Source organism: Pristis pectinata, chromosome 35 (genome assembly GCF_009764475.1).
Source record: "Pristis pectinata isolate sPriPec2 chromosome 35, sPriPec2.1.pri, whole genome shotgun sequence".
Taxonomy (NCBI): Eukaryota; Metazoa; Chordata; class Chondrichthyes; order Rhinopristiformes; family Pristidae; genus Pristis; species Pristis pectinata.
This window is the reverse complement of record NC_067439.1, coordinates 6999736-7017991: the sequence shown is the minus strand read 5'-3', so window position 1 is coordinate 7017991 and position 18256 is coordinate 6999736. Positions and strand designations below refer to the sequence as shown.

General features: G+C 40.4%; 1 protein-coding gene across 1 annotated transcript in view; it reads left to right on the top strand.

The window, feature by feature from the left end:
- Nucleotides 1-13624, top strand: part of LOC127586272 (striatin-3-like) — a 45717-nt gene extending 32093 nt beyond the window's left edge. Inside the window, exons 14-18 of the mRNA XM_052044079.1 lie at nucleotides 396-536; nucleotides 1886-1984; nucleotides 3079-3165; nucleotides 4939-5145; nucleotides 6451-13624. Of these exons, the coding sequence (XP_051900039.1) occupies nucleotides 396-536; nucleotides 1886-1984; nucleotides 3079-3165; nucleotides 4939-5108 (497 nt within the window). The 3' untranslated portion in view covers nucleotides 5109-5145; nucleotides 6451-13624. The remainder of the gene's footprint in view (nucleotides 1-395; nucleotides 537-1885; nucleotides 1985-3078; nucleotides 3166-4938; nucleotides 5146-6450) is intronic.
- Nucleotides 13625-18256: the final 4632 nt, after the last annotated feature.

Genomic DNA, 18256 nt, shown 5'->3' with positions numbered 1-18256 from the left:
GGAACTTGTTGCCTGAAAGAGTGTTGAGGCAAAACCCTTCTTATATTTAGAGGTAACTTAAAGGGCACTTTATGGGCCATAGCCTAAAGGGTGGCAATTTGAATTAGTCTGAGTAACTTTCTCAGCTTGTACAGACACTATAGGTCAAACAGCCTTTTCTATATATTTCTATGACCAGTCAGCTGAACCACATGGGAACATGCAGATTTGCTCATCTTAAATGAAAGATGCTTTATGGTGATATGTGTGTTATATATAATGAAAATTAAAAATTTGTGATACCTGCAGCAGTGCAAGATGGAACTGCTATTTGATGATCAATATAAATGTTTACTTTTTCTGTTCGAGCCCAACTTTGATTGTATTCTAAATTCTGATTTTATTCCATTTTCCAGAAAATGGGATTCCTACCTCCGTTGCATTCTTGAGTGACCCTGCTCACGCTGTGACTTCCTTCACCAGCGGAGATGTGGTCATCTACGATTTGGAGACACTGCAGCCAGTGATGACCCTGGATTCTAAAACATCTGACAATGGTAAGCTGTCAGACGGTAGAAGCTAGAATTGACAATCCTGTAAGGAGGCCTTGTCCTCCACGTGGAGGCCACCCTCTTAGCTTCAAAGGTTACATATTTCCTTTTGCATTTTGTTTTAAGTGTATAGTACCCTGTCTCCTTTGTAGGTATGTTTATAAAGCAAGTGAGCTGGGGGTGACATACAAAGGGAAGCAAGGCTGCATGTTGAGGAGAGAGTGGTGACACTTTGACCCGCTGTCTCTCTTAACAGATAAAGCACATATATTTATTCCCGTTCCTCAAAAGTACATGCAAGTTTTGAAACTATGCCACCAGCTTAAAAAGAAACATTACCAGAGGTGCTACCCTTTCCTGCCATCTCTTTTATGGTAGTTGTATAATAAAAACTGAAAATACTGGAAACATTCAGTAAGTCAGATCTAAAACATTAACTTTGTCTCTCCACAGATGCTGCTCAACCTGCTGAGAGTTTACAGTATTCTGTCTTTATTTCAGATTTTCAGCATCTGCAATTTTTGATTTCATTGCAGGTATATGATGCATTTAACTTGGAAAATGGCTTGCAGCACCTGGGATAAAACAGCCTGACATGCTGGCTATTTCCAGCATTTTCTGTTTTTATTTTAAATTTCCAGCATTTGCAGTTTTTGATTTTCAAGTCTTGGGTGTCATTACATATCACTATTCTACTCCCCTCCCAGGCTACAAGTATTAAAACGATGTTAAAATTTGGATTGCAAAACCGGGTTTAATCACTGTTCTTGTTTGATCCTAGTTAATTTAGTATAAGTGGACTTTTAAAGTGTGGCACTAGTGCAGTTTTTAGAGTTGCTGCCTCATAGTTCTAGGGACTCAGGTTCAATCCTGACTTGCAGTGCTGTCTGTGTGGAGTTTGCACGTACCTTTTGTGGGTTTCAGCCACGTGCTCCAGTTTCCTCCCACATCTGAAGGACATTCTGGTGGTTAATTGACAACTGTAAATTGGCCTTTAGTGTAGGTTAGTGGCAAAGATAATCAAAGAGGAGTTGATGAGCATTTGTGGGTCAGAAAGGTTTAGAGGGATATGGGCCAAATGCAGCAAATGTGACTAGCTCAGGAAGACACTTTGTTGGCATGGACGAGTTAGACGGAAGGGCCTTTTCTGTGCTGTATAACTCCTTGACTGTATGAAAGAGAACAAGTTGCAGGGTATGGGGAAATAAGGAGAGAGGCAATGAGATTAACAGGATTGTTCTCCTGGGAGCTGGCATGGAGCCAATAAGCTGAATGGTCTCTTTCTGAGTCTTTATAAAAATAAAGCAAGAAAATGTCTGGACTAATTGCATTTTTCTATCTTCTGTCTTTCTCAGCTGCTAATCAGATTAACCGGATTGTCACCCATCCCAAACTGCCAGTCACCATCACTGCACATGATGACAGGTGTATTCGCTTCTTTGATAACAAGACAGGTAATAAAAAAAACTGTAATGTTGGTGTCCTAAAGAAGGCACATTTGTGGTAAATGAGATGAGAGGCTTACAAAATTGTTCTGAATGGTGCAGTCGTAGTCCTTGATCAGATACTTGCTGTTGGGAAGAATGAGAGGTGATCTCATTGAAGCACCCAATATTCTGAAAGAGATTGATAGATCCATGCTAGGAGACTGTTTCCTTGGGCTGGAGAGAATGGGACCAGAGGATATAGCCTTATGGGACTGAGATTAGAAGATATTTCTTTATGCAAGTGTAACTTTTTTGAAAATTCTCTACATCAAAAGATTGTGGAGCTTAATCATTGCGTATGTTCAAGACTGATGGATCTTTGAATGTTAAGGAAATCTGAAGTCATGGGAATTGTGCTGGAAAACTGACAAGACCATAATCTCATAGGCTGGTGGAACAGGCTCAATGAAACATTTGGCTTATTGCTTCTATCTCTTGCAGTGATTGAGATGGCAAAGAGTTTGGAATGAGATGTAACTAAACAGCATGTGCCTGAGGGAAATGGTGTAATGACAAAACTTAGTGTTAGTTGTGAAACTTTTATTTCCTATGAATGATGTGGTAAAGCATCCAACAGGAAGCTGAGCGATATCCAACTTTAACATACAAAGAAAAATGTAGGTGGAGCACCTGATTCATACTTAAGTAGAAATCTATGGCTCTCCGTTCTTCACAATCATAGCATGAAACCACCATTTAATCATTTGAGAATCAATTTTGGAGTGTTTACTTCGTTTTGGATGCCCAGTGCTTGCCTCAGCATGATTTTTGAAAGGGGATTGCAACCTTAAATTTGACATACCTGATTGCTCCCCCCCAATTTTTAATGATTTGTATGTGTGAAACCTGACCGCCGTTTAATGGTGAGTTGATACTTTTGGGGAAATTGGGGAAAGAAGAAGATAAATCTGATGAACAAAGTTGAAACACAGAGCGTCGTCTAGATTCGGGGGGGGAAATGGTAGCAACCATCAACACAAAGACATGGAGGAGTGAGCTGGATAGCCTCTAATACTTTGCTTTTTCTTGTCTCTGATGTTCTTCAATCCCCTTTTTTTAAGGAAAAATGACCCATTCAATGGTTGCTCACTTGGATGCAGTCACCTCTCTCGCAGTAGATCCCAATGGAGTTTTCCTGATGTCAGGAAGTAAGTATTGCCTAAACCACATCTAATCTTGACCTTAATCCATTGCCTGCTGATTTTTCTACTTTTTATTGCATCAAGTTCTGCAGCCTTTAAAAGAACAAATTTATCAAGCACAAAGACATCACAAAACATTTCATAGCGAGTTAAGTACATTTCTTTTGAAGGGCTTTCACTTGTTAGAAAACACTAGGTGGTATATATTCAGCAATATCCCATAAATAACAATGGGATAAATGGCCATTTACATTTCTTTTGGGTGTGCTGCTTGAAATTTGAGACTAACAAAAGTAAAGACTAGTGATGATTTTAATTGATTACGACTTTAAGTGGAGAGGTGTGGAAGGCTTAGGGAAGGGCACCTGAATTTATCTCTGGTACTTGATGACAGCTGGCAACACGGAATTGCTCGTCACCTGCTTGCTATCTTTTTATTGAAAAGTAGTATTTTGATAGGTGGGTTATAATATGAAAATTCTATCAGAGAGAGGTGCCTGCAACTAGTTGGAGTTTCCCAAGTAGTAGCTAATTAGGTAAAACTACTTGAATGTATTAGAGAGAGGGAAAGATAATGCAGAATATTGTTTCGGCAAAATGGTAAGATTTTTACTAATTCTATTTTGTAAGAAGCATCAAACTGAATTCTGCAGTTGTCTCACATTATCAGCAACTCCCACTCCTTCATTGAGAGTGGACTGGATAAAATAATGGGGGTTGTGTTGTAGGGGGCAGGGTGGTGGGGGTACGACAGGGGAATTGAACTGATTTGGTCCATTGGCATTTCTGATTACTTTTGTGTAGATTGTTGTCTTTGAGTTTTTGCTCTTGATTCCTTGCCAATTCCATTTTGAGAATGGAAGTAATTGAGGAACTTGCCAAGGCTAGAAGGTGAAGTACATGTACTTATTAACGCAAAAAGACATGCTCTGTTTTGTAGCTGGTGGATATCTATCAGATATTTCTAAAAGAGTGTCACATGATTTGTATTGAAAGGTGGAAAAACTAAAGAATTGGGGTTTTGGAGAATTGTATTAATAACATACAGCTACAGGAAAACACTTGGCACAAACTTGACAGTTGGAAAATTCTTGCCTCGGAGTCAAATCAGAAGGATTGTGCAGAACTGAAGGATTGCTGCACTCTCCATCTTTTGGGTGAATTGTTAAACAAAGACCCGTCTACTCCAGATGGCACTAATTGATGAACAGTGAGCTTCCCCAAGTACTAACATCGACTCATTAACCTTGTCTGAAAGACTTTTCACTGGCTGGAGAGTCTAGAATTAGGATTATAATTTCAAGATAAATGGTAAAGGAAGAGGAATTCTTACAGTCAGAGTGTGGCTCATCTTTGGAGCTCTACCCCAGAGGGATGTGGATGCTCAATCAATGAGTATATTCAAGACTGGGATCCATAGATTTTTGGAAACTAAGAGAACCGAGGATTCCTGGGCTGGGTGAAGAAAGAGGATTTGAAGTAAACAATCAGCTGTGAAACTGAATAATGTGTGTGTGGGGGGGGGGGGGGAGGGGGTGGTTCTAGGGGATATATGGCCAGCTGACCCTCTGGGAACACCTCTGAAAAATGATCATTTACCTTGTGCTATTTTGTGGGACCTTGCCATGTCAAAATTGACTCTAAATGCCTTTATTTCAGTAGTACTTTGGAATGTCCAGCATTGTTCTAGACACTCCATAAATGCTTTACTTTTATGGAGGTTGTGTTGTTAATATAAATTTTGCAGGTTTAAATCCCTGAATGTACTTGATTGTATAGGTCATGACTGCTCAATACGCCTCTGGAACCTAGACAATAAGACCTGTGTTCAGGAAATTACAGCACACCGGAAGAAATACGATGAAGCGATCCATGATGTCACCTTCCACCCAAGCAAAGCCTACATTGCTAGTGCAGGAGCAGACGCCCTCGCTAAAGTGTTTGTATGACACAGTTTAACCTCCCTGGTCTCATTCCTCTGAGCAGGTGAGCTTCAGCCCTTTAGGATAGAAAAGCACTTTGTAATGTAATGGTTGATTCATTCTGTATGAGGGGTGGTCAGGGTGATATTGACCCAGTATGTCTGTGCAGTATGGTAAAATGGTAGAAGGCTTGGTTTAACTAGTGAGATGCCTAGATTTGATGCCTCAACTACGCAATTACCTGATCTCCCCATATGTGGTACAAATGACGTGGGAGGGGTTGAGCAATGTCATCCAAGTTTCCTGTGACTGTTTGCTCTCCACTCTGTTGTGGATGAGGTCAAGAATAGGATTGGTGATGATAATCAGCCAGCTGATGCCTGCCTTTCAAGCCAAAATGGTCTGATACACCTGCCACGCTGTCTTAATCAAGGTTCAGGCAGAATATTGTTAGCCATTACATTGCACTCTTGCAAGACAGCAGGATTATCTTGGTCATTGAAATTTACAGCACACTAGGAGGTCCTTTAGCCCTTGTTCATGCTGGCCAAAGTGGTCTTGGGTTAATCCCATTTCCCAAGTTTTGGTCTGCCACCTTATATGTTTCTCTGCATTTAAGTCTACAAAACCATAGGGGAGTTGTAGATGGCAAGGAAACTTGAATCCTTTGGGTAAAAGGAATACTTCAAGTTCCCTTTAATAATGCTTCCAATTGCCTCAAATCTGTGCCCTCTGTTGAACTCTTTGGAGGGGAAAAAATCTTTCCTCTCAAGATACAGGCGACCCCTGTGTTAACGGCCATTAGGGTTACGGAAATTTGCCCTTACAGAATTCACACTTCCCAACAATTTGAGATAACAGAGTAAAATTCACTTTCATAGAATTTATGTGAAAAGGAGCAACTAACTCAAGACATCTTTCAACTCTTGACACATGCACAGGTGGCACGGCTTCGCATTACGGAAAATCACGATGCAGCCTGTTTTCTAGGAACGCACACCTCTCCCCCCCCCCCCCCCCCCCCCCCCCCCCCTCCCCACCCCACCCGTAATGTGGGGTTTGCCTGTATTTGCTGAAAATGGTTAGATTCAAATTTGGTGGGTTAACAAAGCTATAACAGTCTAGGGGCCATTTCCCAGTAATAGCTGGCCTTGTCACAAAGGGTGAGGAAATATAAATGAAGGAAAATAACCTCGGTGGGTTTAAAAACAAAATCCCAGTGCACAATTTGTATAGCCCACTTCTGCCATCTGATGGCTGAAAATAAAAACGTGTAATTTCTGTAATTTATAAAGAAAGATGTAATAAGTGTCTCGTTAATCTTTGCCTTTTAATTTACATTTTGTTCCTTTCCATCTTCCCTTTACAGACTGGTTTCCGCTCATCTATAAGGGTTGATCCCACATTCCTTTTAGAATGGTTGCCTTGAATTGGTGAATGAAGACGATTTGCCTCTAGCCTTGAAATTCGCAGTCCTGGGTTCATAGTCCTGTGCCCATTCACACTTTTCTCAACAAAGCTCAGGGTTTGCGTTTAAACCTTTTTAATGGGCTTGTGTTCACTGAACTTTCTATAGAACATGTAAAAGTTTTAAGCTTTTAGAAAGAAAAAATGGTAAATTTTGTATGGGTATCCAATAGTGGGCTGTGTGAAATAAGTAGAAAATGTAGCAACGGTCTGGGTCAAACCATATAAAGGTGCAAGAACAGGTTTTGCTCTTTGCTAAATTATTTTTTTAACGGTTGGACTACTTTTTTAATACAGCCTGGTACCTTGATAGCTATATTTCCTTTTCCCAGACAGTTATCCATTAAGTACCAATATATCGTTGACATGGAGAATACAGGAGAATAACTTTTTTTTCTCCACCCCCCCCCCCCCCCCCCCACGAATTCTGTGAGGGCATACCCAGGAGTGGGCCAAGGTCCCCTGTCTTGGGCATACAAGAATACAAATGTAGTTATGTACAGCCAGGGTGGCTTACGACCACCCCTCCCCTCATCTGAGGATCACTTAGTCCGACGGTGTTGAATGTACTCTGTTAACACAATGGGGTAGATTTTGCAAATTAATGTTCCTGCTTGTCTGACGCTGGACAATTTAATTTGAAGCAAGTGTTTCTGATTTGCCATTTTCCACACAATTTAAGATCACTTTTCTAAGAATTCCTTTGAAGGCTAAAAGCTCTGCACTTTTTTAATATCTCCTCATTACTTGGGCCTTTGATATCCAGCCTTGTGGCTATTTTTGGCATTATCCCTGATGTTTGAATGTCTCAGTGTGATCTTCTCAGAGCACCATACAATTTAACCATTACTGCTTCTGACTTTAACATACTTCATCTTATTGGCTTATTGATTACTCCTCTGCGTTGGTTAAGTGTGCTTAACTCGGCAAAGAGCAGGGATTAAACCTGCGACCATGCTGTTCTGTGTGACCCAGGAAGGAATGAGTTTACGTGCGAGTCTTTATGAATAACGCTTGTTACTTATCAGAAAATCAATAAGGAACTTCTCTGTGTCGGTCATCACTGAAATTGTGCTGATAAGACAGTACAGGTTAACCAGTATGGGAATTTTGTTTGCACAAAATAATCCTTAAATCATTAACTGAGCAGAGGGAGTTTCTTTATAATATAATTCAGATAATTTCCAGCTGTTTTATTAGCATGAAAACAAGGGGAGAAACAGGTAGCTTTTATCATTTTTGTGGCTCTGGAAATTTACATTAGAAGTTTGGGTGCAGAGGTCAGTGCAAGCGATTCCATCGTTGAGTTTAAGGGTTTCAAAATCCTTTGAGGTTGATTGGCCTTCCTTGTTGGTATTCCTAGTATGTCATGAAGGTGTAAAATACATGGCCACCATAAAGGAAACCAAACAGCAATTCATACTGTTTACTTGCAATAATTTAGCTAAAGAGATCACATTTCTGTCTCTGAGCCGCTAGAACAAGGCAATCGTAGATTTGATCAGGCTGTCTGTGCTTAATTTGCTGCTGCTAGGAGCCCTGTTAACCATTCATCCCTGCTGGGTGGGAATCTGTGAAGAGAGCAGGATTGGGTTTGGTGGCAAGTTGTCCCATGGTCAGTCAGCCTGCTGGCATCACTACCAAGGCTTGGAAAGTAACCATTTGCCAAGAGTGGGACAGTCCTCTACTCTGAGTAAAGAAATGTACTCACAAGCCTAGTATTGGTGGCGATACCTCAGAAAAAGAAAAGCTTTTTTGTTATGAATATTACATTAGCAGAAATGCTGAATGTTTAAAAGTGAAATGACAGTATATGTGCAGGATTCTGGATCCTAAAGAAATGAAATTTTCAGCAGAGGTTCTCTGAAGCTCCTGCAGGAACGGTGGGAACCCTCCCTGGTATTAACATCGCTTCTGCCTGTGTTCAGGTGGGAGATGGGGAGTGTCGTGTAGAAATTCAAACCCACTCTCCACCCCATTTAATTTGCATTTCAGTGGAGACATCATAACACAACTACTGAAATGCATATTGAAGCAAACAGCGTGCAGGGAAATGCCTTTAGCTTAGTTTTACAGGTCGTGGGAACCTCATTCTCTGCCACTTCCTCAGAGTTCAACTTGTAAATTCATTGTTCCCAATATGAAATGCTCCAGTAAAGTCATAAGCACCAGCACTTCAGCAGTCTAGAGCTATTTCTGACCTTCCCCATTTATACATTTGCATATCTCAGTCAGTATATTTTCACTTTAGACTGGTCCTGTTGCCACTCAAGTCTCTCACTGAGAATGCTGGCTTAAAGTGCAGCATTCTTAATAGAAACAAAGATGGAAGTTTTTCTGGCTAACTTGGATCAATCCAATGCCCAACTAGGTGTTGAGTGAAGCAGAAGAGCTTCAAAATTCTCTCCCTTTTCAGGAACCACGAATGTTTATTCCTTCAAGGGAATAACTTGCTTCCACTCCCCCCACCCCCCACCATCTTCCTGACAAACAACCAAACATCTCCCAGTTTATTCTCCTATTTAACAAGCACTGACTTCCCTTCTGTTGGGTGTGGTGTTGTGGGTAAAATACCAAAAGTGCAATGGACTTGTAGTCCAGAGACTTGAATGTAAATCTCACTATTCCAGGTGAGGAGTTTAAATTCAGTTCACTGAAATTGGAATTTTAAAAATAACCAATTATAACCATTAAAACTACTGGATTATATCAATGAATGGTTTGATTCATTCAAATTTTTCAGGGAAGGAAATTCTTACCTGATCTGGCCTACTCCTGATTGCCCTTTAAATTGGCTGGGTAAAACTTCACATGAACCAAGCTGCATCACAGTTTAAGTTGACCCTGACCTTCTTGGTTACAATTGGCAATAAATATTGGCCTTACCAACAGCTCCTCGCCTCCCCATATTCTAAGAATGCTTCTATTTGCTGCCCAGATGGGTCAAGAAGTGAAGCAGTGCTGTTAATATCTCAATATTGTTCAACTCTGCATGTCCCTGGGCCATTGAACAGAAATACCAGGACTGTGTGCTTCTCCTGACCCCTGTCTGGTGAGCCATTCTGGACTGGGCTTGGGAGACGAGGTGCTTCTATAAGATTAAGACAATTCCAATGCTCTTCCACAGTGAAATAGCCTGCCAACACTCACTATGCAGGCTTACACTCAGGTGACAGCTGCTAGTGGAACTCTTACCTCAACATGAGCATGGCCTTCAGAAGAGGAGGAAAAAGGGAAAGAAAATACTCTGAATTGCACTGGGTAAACAACGGCAACCTCCCATCTTCATACCTTATTAATCGCATGTAGTTATTAACAAGGGGATCAATGCTTCAGTCAACTGTGTTCCAAGGAGAATAAGTAAATTCTGCATCGTGCATTCATATTACAACAACAATCCATTACTAGTCAGTTTTAAATGAAACTATAACCAATAATGTTTAATAGCAAATACTATCGTGAATGTAAATACACAGGGGACAGTAGCACTAAGAGGCATCCTCTCAGATGATTTAATTGCTTCTGGCTTTCTAGGGCTTAGTTGGTTATAGATTGTGTGGTATGCATTTGGGATAATTATTATTTTATTTGTACGGTTAATACTTTGGGCTTCCTCAGAATCTCAGTTTTTAGCTGAACCTTATGGGCTAGGAATGTCCTCATTTTAAACCCCAGTCAGTGCAGATCACAGCAGACATAGCATTTGGTGGTACCAGTGGTTTAGGTGCCAGGCAGGATAAAATAAAGTTAGTTTTGCTACTGAAGAGTCCATTTGCAGGGGTTTAGGCGAGTTATTTGAAAGTGTGTGGGAGTGTTATAATTAGATGATTGCATTTCAAGTGGCTGGGGTGACAGTGTGTGAGCATCGGATGAATGCATGTCAGGTGTGGGTTATGCATAGGCCTTGAATGCAAGGTAGGTTTGAGTGTGATGTGTCCCAACATCAATGACTTTTGCATCTGGTAAATCAGCAACCAAGCAGTCAACAAAACAACAGTCCCAGCAAGAGCATACAAAAGTTTTAAAGAGTATTGGCTCCCTCTGGGTTCAGTGGGAAGTCATACAAATCAAGAAGTTCATGTGCTCATTCCTTTTGTCACTTATCTCTTCCATTTGTTCTTCTTCAGTTGATTTCTACATAAAGGTGTTGGGTTTCCTGTTAGCTGATTCTTACTGGGAAAAGTACTCGTGTAAACTTTAGGGGAATATATGATCAGTCTTGCTGTGATGCAACCCTTTGACTCCTACAGTACTTATTGCAAAGCTACTGAATATCTGCTTACAATCATGGCATAGTAATCTTCAGAAAGGGAGTATTTGGGGATGCAGTGAAGTATTACAGCATTTTATTATATTACAAGCTAAGCAAACTGAGCAAGTGTAGCCTTCCAGTTATTTCTATAAATGTGAACAAAACGCCTCAAGGTGTTGTTATCCTTTTGTTTATTTCAGGACTAACATTTCCTTCATGTGGCATTTAACAAATATAATCGAGCCGTGTAGTGACCTAGGAAGCAAAAACTTACATAACAGATACAGTTCAAAGAGTTTAATGATTTTAAATATATTTCAGTTCATTTATATTGTAAAGGGTGTACTAAAAACTGTTCTATTACATTCAGACTAAATTCTGTACAACAGGAATGTCCAAGTTTTTGGGCTTTATGGGATGTTTAGGTGATTCCTTGAGGCTGGAGAATTCCTCTTCACTTTTACCTCAATTTGTTGCTGCTATCTGCTTGATTTGGGATTTGTCAACCAGTGAGGCAACTGTGCCAAGAACCAACTTTATACCAAACCTCCAGATCCACAAAATCCAAGCAACATAAACTGGCAAACAAGTACGATCAAGCCTAAATTGCCTGGGCCTCGTGGACCATAGTTTGGACACTCCTACTGTACAGGACACACTTTCCAGTCACAGGCCTTCAGCTTAAAGCCTGTACTTTTGGAGCTTTATAACTAAATTCCCGTTGAGCGTTGTCCCGCTGTCAGTTTTCCTTCAAGCTTTTTACTGATAGTGAGCAATCTGGCACACCAATTTAGTCTGTGCACTGAGAACTGAACATTGAAGAAATGTGTATTTGGAAGGAGCAGTTTGGAGGTTTTTTTAATTTTTTAAAACACTTGAGAGTCCGGCATTATCCCCTAGGTTTTGCAGAATTAGTTTAATGTTGTAAGCAGCCAGGATCACTTAATTCCAGAAACTTTGACAGGAATATTTTTGTTTGCAAGTAAGAAATTCTAAACTGCCTTGGGATTTTGAAAGAGAATAGAATGTTGGACTCTTAACTCTAGGGGTTTAGGATTCAATTTATATTTTTAATCCTAATTGTTTACTATTACTTTTTGGCAGTCATGCCAGTTTTATTCTTGATGTTGAGCTGGGATGGTTTCATGTATGTTAACAAAACAGCCATCAATGAAATCTTAAATAATGGTTCAGAAAAGAAAGAACCAGTCAGTAAATATCTTGGTTTTGATTCCAGAAGTCCTTCCCCATAATAAAAGCAGAAGTCATCATCAATCTTCAGCATGCAATTTGGGCGACAGGCTCTCAAAGTTAATATATTTTATTATGACAGAAAACTGATCCCTGGACACACTCCAAGTAGGCCAGTCTAAAATGTCCACATTCTTGATTTCCCTTGTTTTTGAATGGACCTTTTATGTAACCAAGGTTTGTTTTTGTGTAAATGATGTTGGGGCCATTCTCCTTAAAACATTCATGGGTCTGACCATTGTGTAAGGATCCTCATTGTTTTATAAAGGTCCAAGGTGCAGTCTTTCAGGATAGGACCTGCGTTGCCCTTCTCACATTTCCCTTTGTGAAGCAGGCAGCCTGCAGCAGATAAAAACTGACACAATCGCTCTTTGTGGATCAGTACTGCCTGGGTTTACTGCCTGCCCTAATTTTTGCTTTAGGTGCAAGATGTGCACTCAACAATGGATGTTTGTCTGCAGTCACTTGTTTGGCTGAAGCATAAATGAGAACTCCTGGTGTATATTTTTGGTTGGTTCTCAGTACTGTGATCCCTTGTTGACTTCTGAACATGTTCCGGTTAAAAATAAATGTTCTGTGATTATTTAAGTGGTGACCAGCATGAATGTGGTGGAAAGAATTTTGTCCAGTGGTTGATATTGGTTGCATGCAGTCCAAAGTGCTCTTGTCAAACTCTTGTTGCAAATCATTCATTGTTCCTGAAGTCACATAGATTCTGTCCAAGCTAAAAGGGGCTAGTGGGAGATCTAGTCCAATTGTCCGCTCTGTAGGAAATTGCAAGAATAGTTGATGTATTCTTCCCTCTTTATCTCCAAAATCAGATGGGCTTGGTTTTGGGTAGTATTTTGCTATGACGTTGAGAGTCGATCATTATTTGGGTAAGTATTGAACAGCACCCAAAAAAAAGAGGTTTAATTCCTATGTCGATAAAGGTAAAGTTGGAAGTGAAGTTCAATTCTTTCATTGCGACGTTTTTGTTTTGCAGTTAACGGTGTTTGACAGACCGCCATTGCAACTTGGGTTTTGTTTGTAGCCATTTGATTTTTGCCCCTTTCCCTCCATATGATTTAACACCCAACCACTCCCCTGAAACCTAAAAGAGCTCAATCCCAACCCCTCCTCCCCCAAAACCCTAAGAGAGCTCAATCCCTATCTACATCACTGCCGACCAAAAGCAAAATAATTCTGAAAAATGACTGGTTCAAAAGATTATTACATGCAGTTCAAACAAAATCAATGCAAATCTTTGGAAATTGCGTGACTGGGGTCTTGTTTTGCACAGTGGGACGGGGTTTAACTCGCCACTGGCCAGCCAGTGGGATATTTCCTTTTTAAAAAAAAATAACTTTTTCTTCCTCTACAAGTTTATTGTAAATGATGTAAAATTTTAAATATGTGATATTTTGTACATCTCACTGTATCTGAAATAGTTGTGTATTTATCAAAGACTACTGTAACTCTTTTTTATGGCACTTGTTTTTTCATGTATATTTATTTTACTTTTGTCTTCTAATTAATCAGTGATGTTCTGTATGTGGAAAGGTCTGAAAGTAAAGTGTTTGTTTTCTACAGATTCAGTGATAGTATTGCAACCTTCGCTTCAGCTTAATCTGAACACAGGTTATTTGCCTTCAGCTGGTAATATAAATAGTTGGGAGATGGGCTCCACTGCATGTTATGGGTCAGATCCTATTAACTACATGGCTATAGGTAACTGTTTACATACATGATTTCCATTCAGTATGTTTCATAGACTTGTGTATTCAGAAGCTGTTTGACTTTTCAACCTTTTTGCACCATATGATTTCACCCACTCCTCCCACAGCTCCCCTGACAAAACTTAATAGAGCTCGATCCCCGTTATATCACCACCAACCATTAGCACAGTCATTCTGAAATAGGTCGGGAATAGAGCCATAGAGTTGTACAGCATGGAAACAGACCCTTCAGCCTAACTCATCCATACCGACAAGGTGTCTTCCTGAGCTGGTCACATTTACCTGCATTTGCCCCACATCCCTCCAAACCTTTCTGATCCATGTACCTAACACAAATGCCCATCAACTCCCCTTTTGATTTATTTTCTGTAATGACCAAAAATCATAAAAGCATTTTTACACAAGATTTTTTAGCATTTATTATGATTGGTATTGGTTTATTATTGTCACTTGTGTCAAGATACAGAGAAAACCCCTTGCTTGCGTGCCATCCAGGCAGATCTTAAGTACCTTGAGGTAGCAAAAAGAAAACAATGCAGTGCAGGTAGACAAAGTGCAAGATTTGGAGATCAAAAGTTCATCTTTAATGTACGAGAGGTCCATTCATGAGTCTGATAATAGCGGGGTAGAAGCTGTCCTTGAGTCTGATGGTATGCATTTCAGATAAATGTGTACCAGCAGCAGTGCATGATTCGAGATTGACAGGATTGTCTTTTTAAAACGGAATGCTGCTGCTGATTTATACCCCAAGCCGGCAGCATTTAACTATCACGAATCCTACAATATTTCATTCTGTGCATTGCTGCAGAGAAAGAGCTTCTATTTGATTGCGCAGTCTACCCTGACACTGCAGTGTGATACTAAGTCCTTCAGATGAGATGTGAAGCAACTAGTTTGCCTGCTCCACTTAAGGGATGTAAAAGATTCCTGGGTACAATTTGCAGAGGGCCATTGGTGTTCCCCCATTTGTCTGATAAACATTAGTCCCTCGGGATAGACTGACTGTTAGTTCATTTCATTACTATTTTTATTGGATCCAAGAAATTAGAATTAGGTAGAAAGCAGAAATCTCAAGCAGAGTTGTAGGACTAAAGAAGATTACAGAGGTATGGGGAGGGTCCAGATGAAATTTTTAAAATTGAGGTGTTCGGTGAGTGCTGCAGCATTTGCCTTGATGATGACTGTACTTCAAAATAATCCATTGTGGTTTACTATCAATCAGCTGGTAAAACCCCTCGTCCACACCTTTGTTACCTCAACTATTTCAATATTTTCTTGATTGACCCCACTTGCATCCTTCATGAATAAACTTATTCTAAACTGTTGTTGGCAATCCCCTAATTTATGCCATCCTATTTATTCATCACTCCTGAACTATCCTTGGTCCTCGACTGGCAATGCTCTGATTCTAAACTGCCCATCTGTTTCAAAAAGAAAAATAATTCTGGAATCCCTGTAATCTCATGTCCCATAACCTTCTCAGATCTCTGCTCTCCACCAATTGTGACCTCTAGTGGGTCCTTAGTTTCCATTGCTCCTTAACCGAGCCATATGCCCAGACCCTACACACTAGAATTTCTCCCTAAACCTCTTTGCCTCTCCTAAGCCTACCAGCTTTTGGCAATATTTGAAAGGTGCTATATATAAGTGTGAGCTGTGTTTATCAAGGGTTCAATGATCAAGCAACCTTTCAGATTTGGCAAGGAAAGCTGTGTTTCGCTTCACTGGCTTGTAATGTAAGCTGTTCTGAGTAACAAATCAAACTGCATTGCTATAAATGATTTTTAAGCATTTCCTGCATAGACAGTCAAATTAAGAAAACTTGTTTTGGCAATCTAAATGTGACTTTTCCTCAACTACTCCTCCTCACCAGATGGATGAGAATGTACACATAACCTGGTGGTAACCTGGCAGCAACCTGGCAGCTTTGGTGCCACACTGTCAGATTTTCCAGACTGTTGGATGATATTCCTATTAATATCCCAGCACACTTACAGTTCACTTTAAGGTATAACATAGTGTTACAATAATTTTTCCAGTGAGCCCAGTAGGTTTAAACAAGGGTTCCGGTGCATTTCATGGGACCTCAAGAACCAGGTACCAGTGAGTTTCAGCAGAGCGAGGGGAAATGTGTGGGCCAGGTGCTGAACCATCAGGATTTCTGAATAGTCCCTATCAGATTATTGGGTTTTACTCTATTGAACCCAAATAGACTATTGAAGACCAGGGTAAAATTCCTTACCTGGGTCCTCTCAACTTGAGCCATCCCAAGCCCACTATAAAGAAAGGCTCAATAGATAGTGCCTGTGCCAGCTGAGCTGGGCAAGCAATTTGACCAAGAATTGGCCAAGGCTGAGAGTCCCTGATCCAGATTCAAGTGAGTCTACTGGAAATTCCTCAATGCTTAAGCATGAGGACTGAATCAGTTTTACGATATGAACCCATGTGATGGGGCTAATTCACAGACAACATGATCAGTGGTAGAAAGTTTTAATTCAATTAAAAAATCAAGATTATTTTGAAGAAAACTGGTTTCAGTGGAAGTGACTGGAATTACAGCTTATAATTAGAAACTCATCTGGTTCACTGAGGACATTCAGCCAGTACTTTCTCAGCCTGGTCTGGGTGTGATTCCAAACCCATAGCAGTGTGATTGGCTACTAACTGGCCTCAGAAATGGCTTAGTAAGCTACTGAATTGTGTCAAAAAACTGTCAATGACAAAACATGATTGTCTAGAAATTGGATTTTTATTTTGGTGCAACTGAACATGTGCTGTATTCAGTGCTAATGCCCAGACAGAATCCCAGTGAAGGCTATCAAAAACTTTGGTAAAAATACATTATTAGAGTACTATGATGGTTTGTACCAAGAGCAATGTGTTAAAATGGGATCCAAGGCTTCCTTTTGGAATCTTGCACAACTGGAAACAGTATTATAACATACAACTGAAGATCATAGATCACACCCCGAAACTTCAATTTCTTCCAACAAATGACGAAAACGTAGTGTGAAACTTGCACCAGCTGTAGAGATGCAGTTAAGATCAGGAAAGCATCAGTGTGCTAAGCTGAAGTACCTGGGACACTTTCCCAATGGGTGCACATTGCTCATGTAATTTTTTTTATATCCCTGAATAAAATTTGCACATGAAAAATGGGTGCTAATGGATCTAGTTTCTAGACTATCAAGCACTTCTAATCTGGGGGAAAAAAACAACTCATGAAATCTGCCCTGATGCAGGGTCTCAACCCAAAACTTCCCTCTGCCTCAGGTGCTTCCTGACTTCCTCCAGCAGCTTGATTTTTGCTCCAGATTCCGGCATCTTCAGTCTCGTGTCTTCACTCATTGAGGGTAATTTAAATTGGGCATGCAAGAGTAAAGCTAAGAGTTGCCTGTGGATAAGGGGCAGTTTCTAGGACTGAGCTCACAGCCCATGGTGGAATATAGCACAGCGATGTCAACTTAGAAAATAGAGCAAAGAAAGCATGACTTACAAAAGGAACTAACAAAGCTTCTCCCAGTCCAACCAGAGATGCAAGGAGTGGGAGATTACAGCACACAATGACATACTTCAATCTGGGTAATGTACACATCAACAGCAGGATTGCTTGACAGTGGATGTGAATCAGCAATTCCACTGTCTTGGAATAGCATTGTCATTATATTCAGTCTTAACATAATGGAAGATGCAGGTGGATGCCTCCTATACCCCTATGACAATTTCTTAATCAACATTTACAACTGGCTTGAATTTGCAGTGCCCCCCCCCCCCATATTAATACATTCTATTCATCTCCATCTGCAAAGTAACTCACTTCAAACTGTTTACTGCTGCACCATATAAAGCTGAAGCAACTTGAGGTTTATGTAAATTAAACCCCCCCCCCCCCCAGGAGTTTAGGTAACGTTAGTAAGGCCATATTTATTGCCCTATGCTTGGTGCTTTGAGATGGTGTTGCATACCATCCACAGGTTATGAACAAGTTCCATTTTTATTGGTATTGGTTTATTATTGTCACTTGTACTGAGGTGCAGTGCAAAACTTGTCTTGCATACTGATTGTACAGGTCAATTCATTACACAGTGCAGTTACATTGGGTTAGTACAGAGTGCATTGATGTAGTAGAGGTAAAAACGATAACAGTGCAAAGTGTCACAGCTACAGAGAAAGTGCAGTACTATAAGGTGCAAGGTCACAACAAGGTAGATCATGAGGTCATAGTCCATCTCATCATATAAGGGAACCGTTCAATAGTCTAATCACAGTGGGGTAGAAGCTGTCCTTAAGTCTGGTGGTACGTGCCCTCAGACTCCTGTATCTTCTACCTGATGGAAGAGGAGAGAAGAGAGAATGAGCCGGTTGGGTGGGCTCTTTGATTATGCTGGCTGCTTCACCAAGACAACGAAAGGTAAAGACAGAGTCCAAGGAGGGGAGGCTGGTGTCCTTGATGTGCTGGGTCTGTCCACAAGAATCCATAAGTTGAT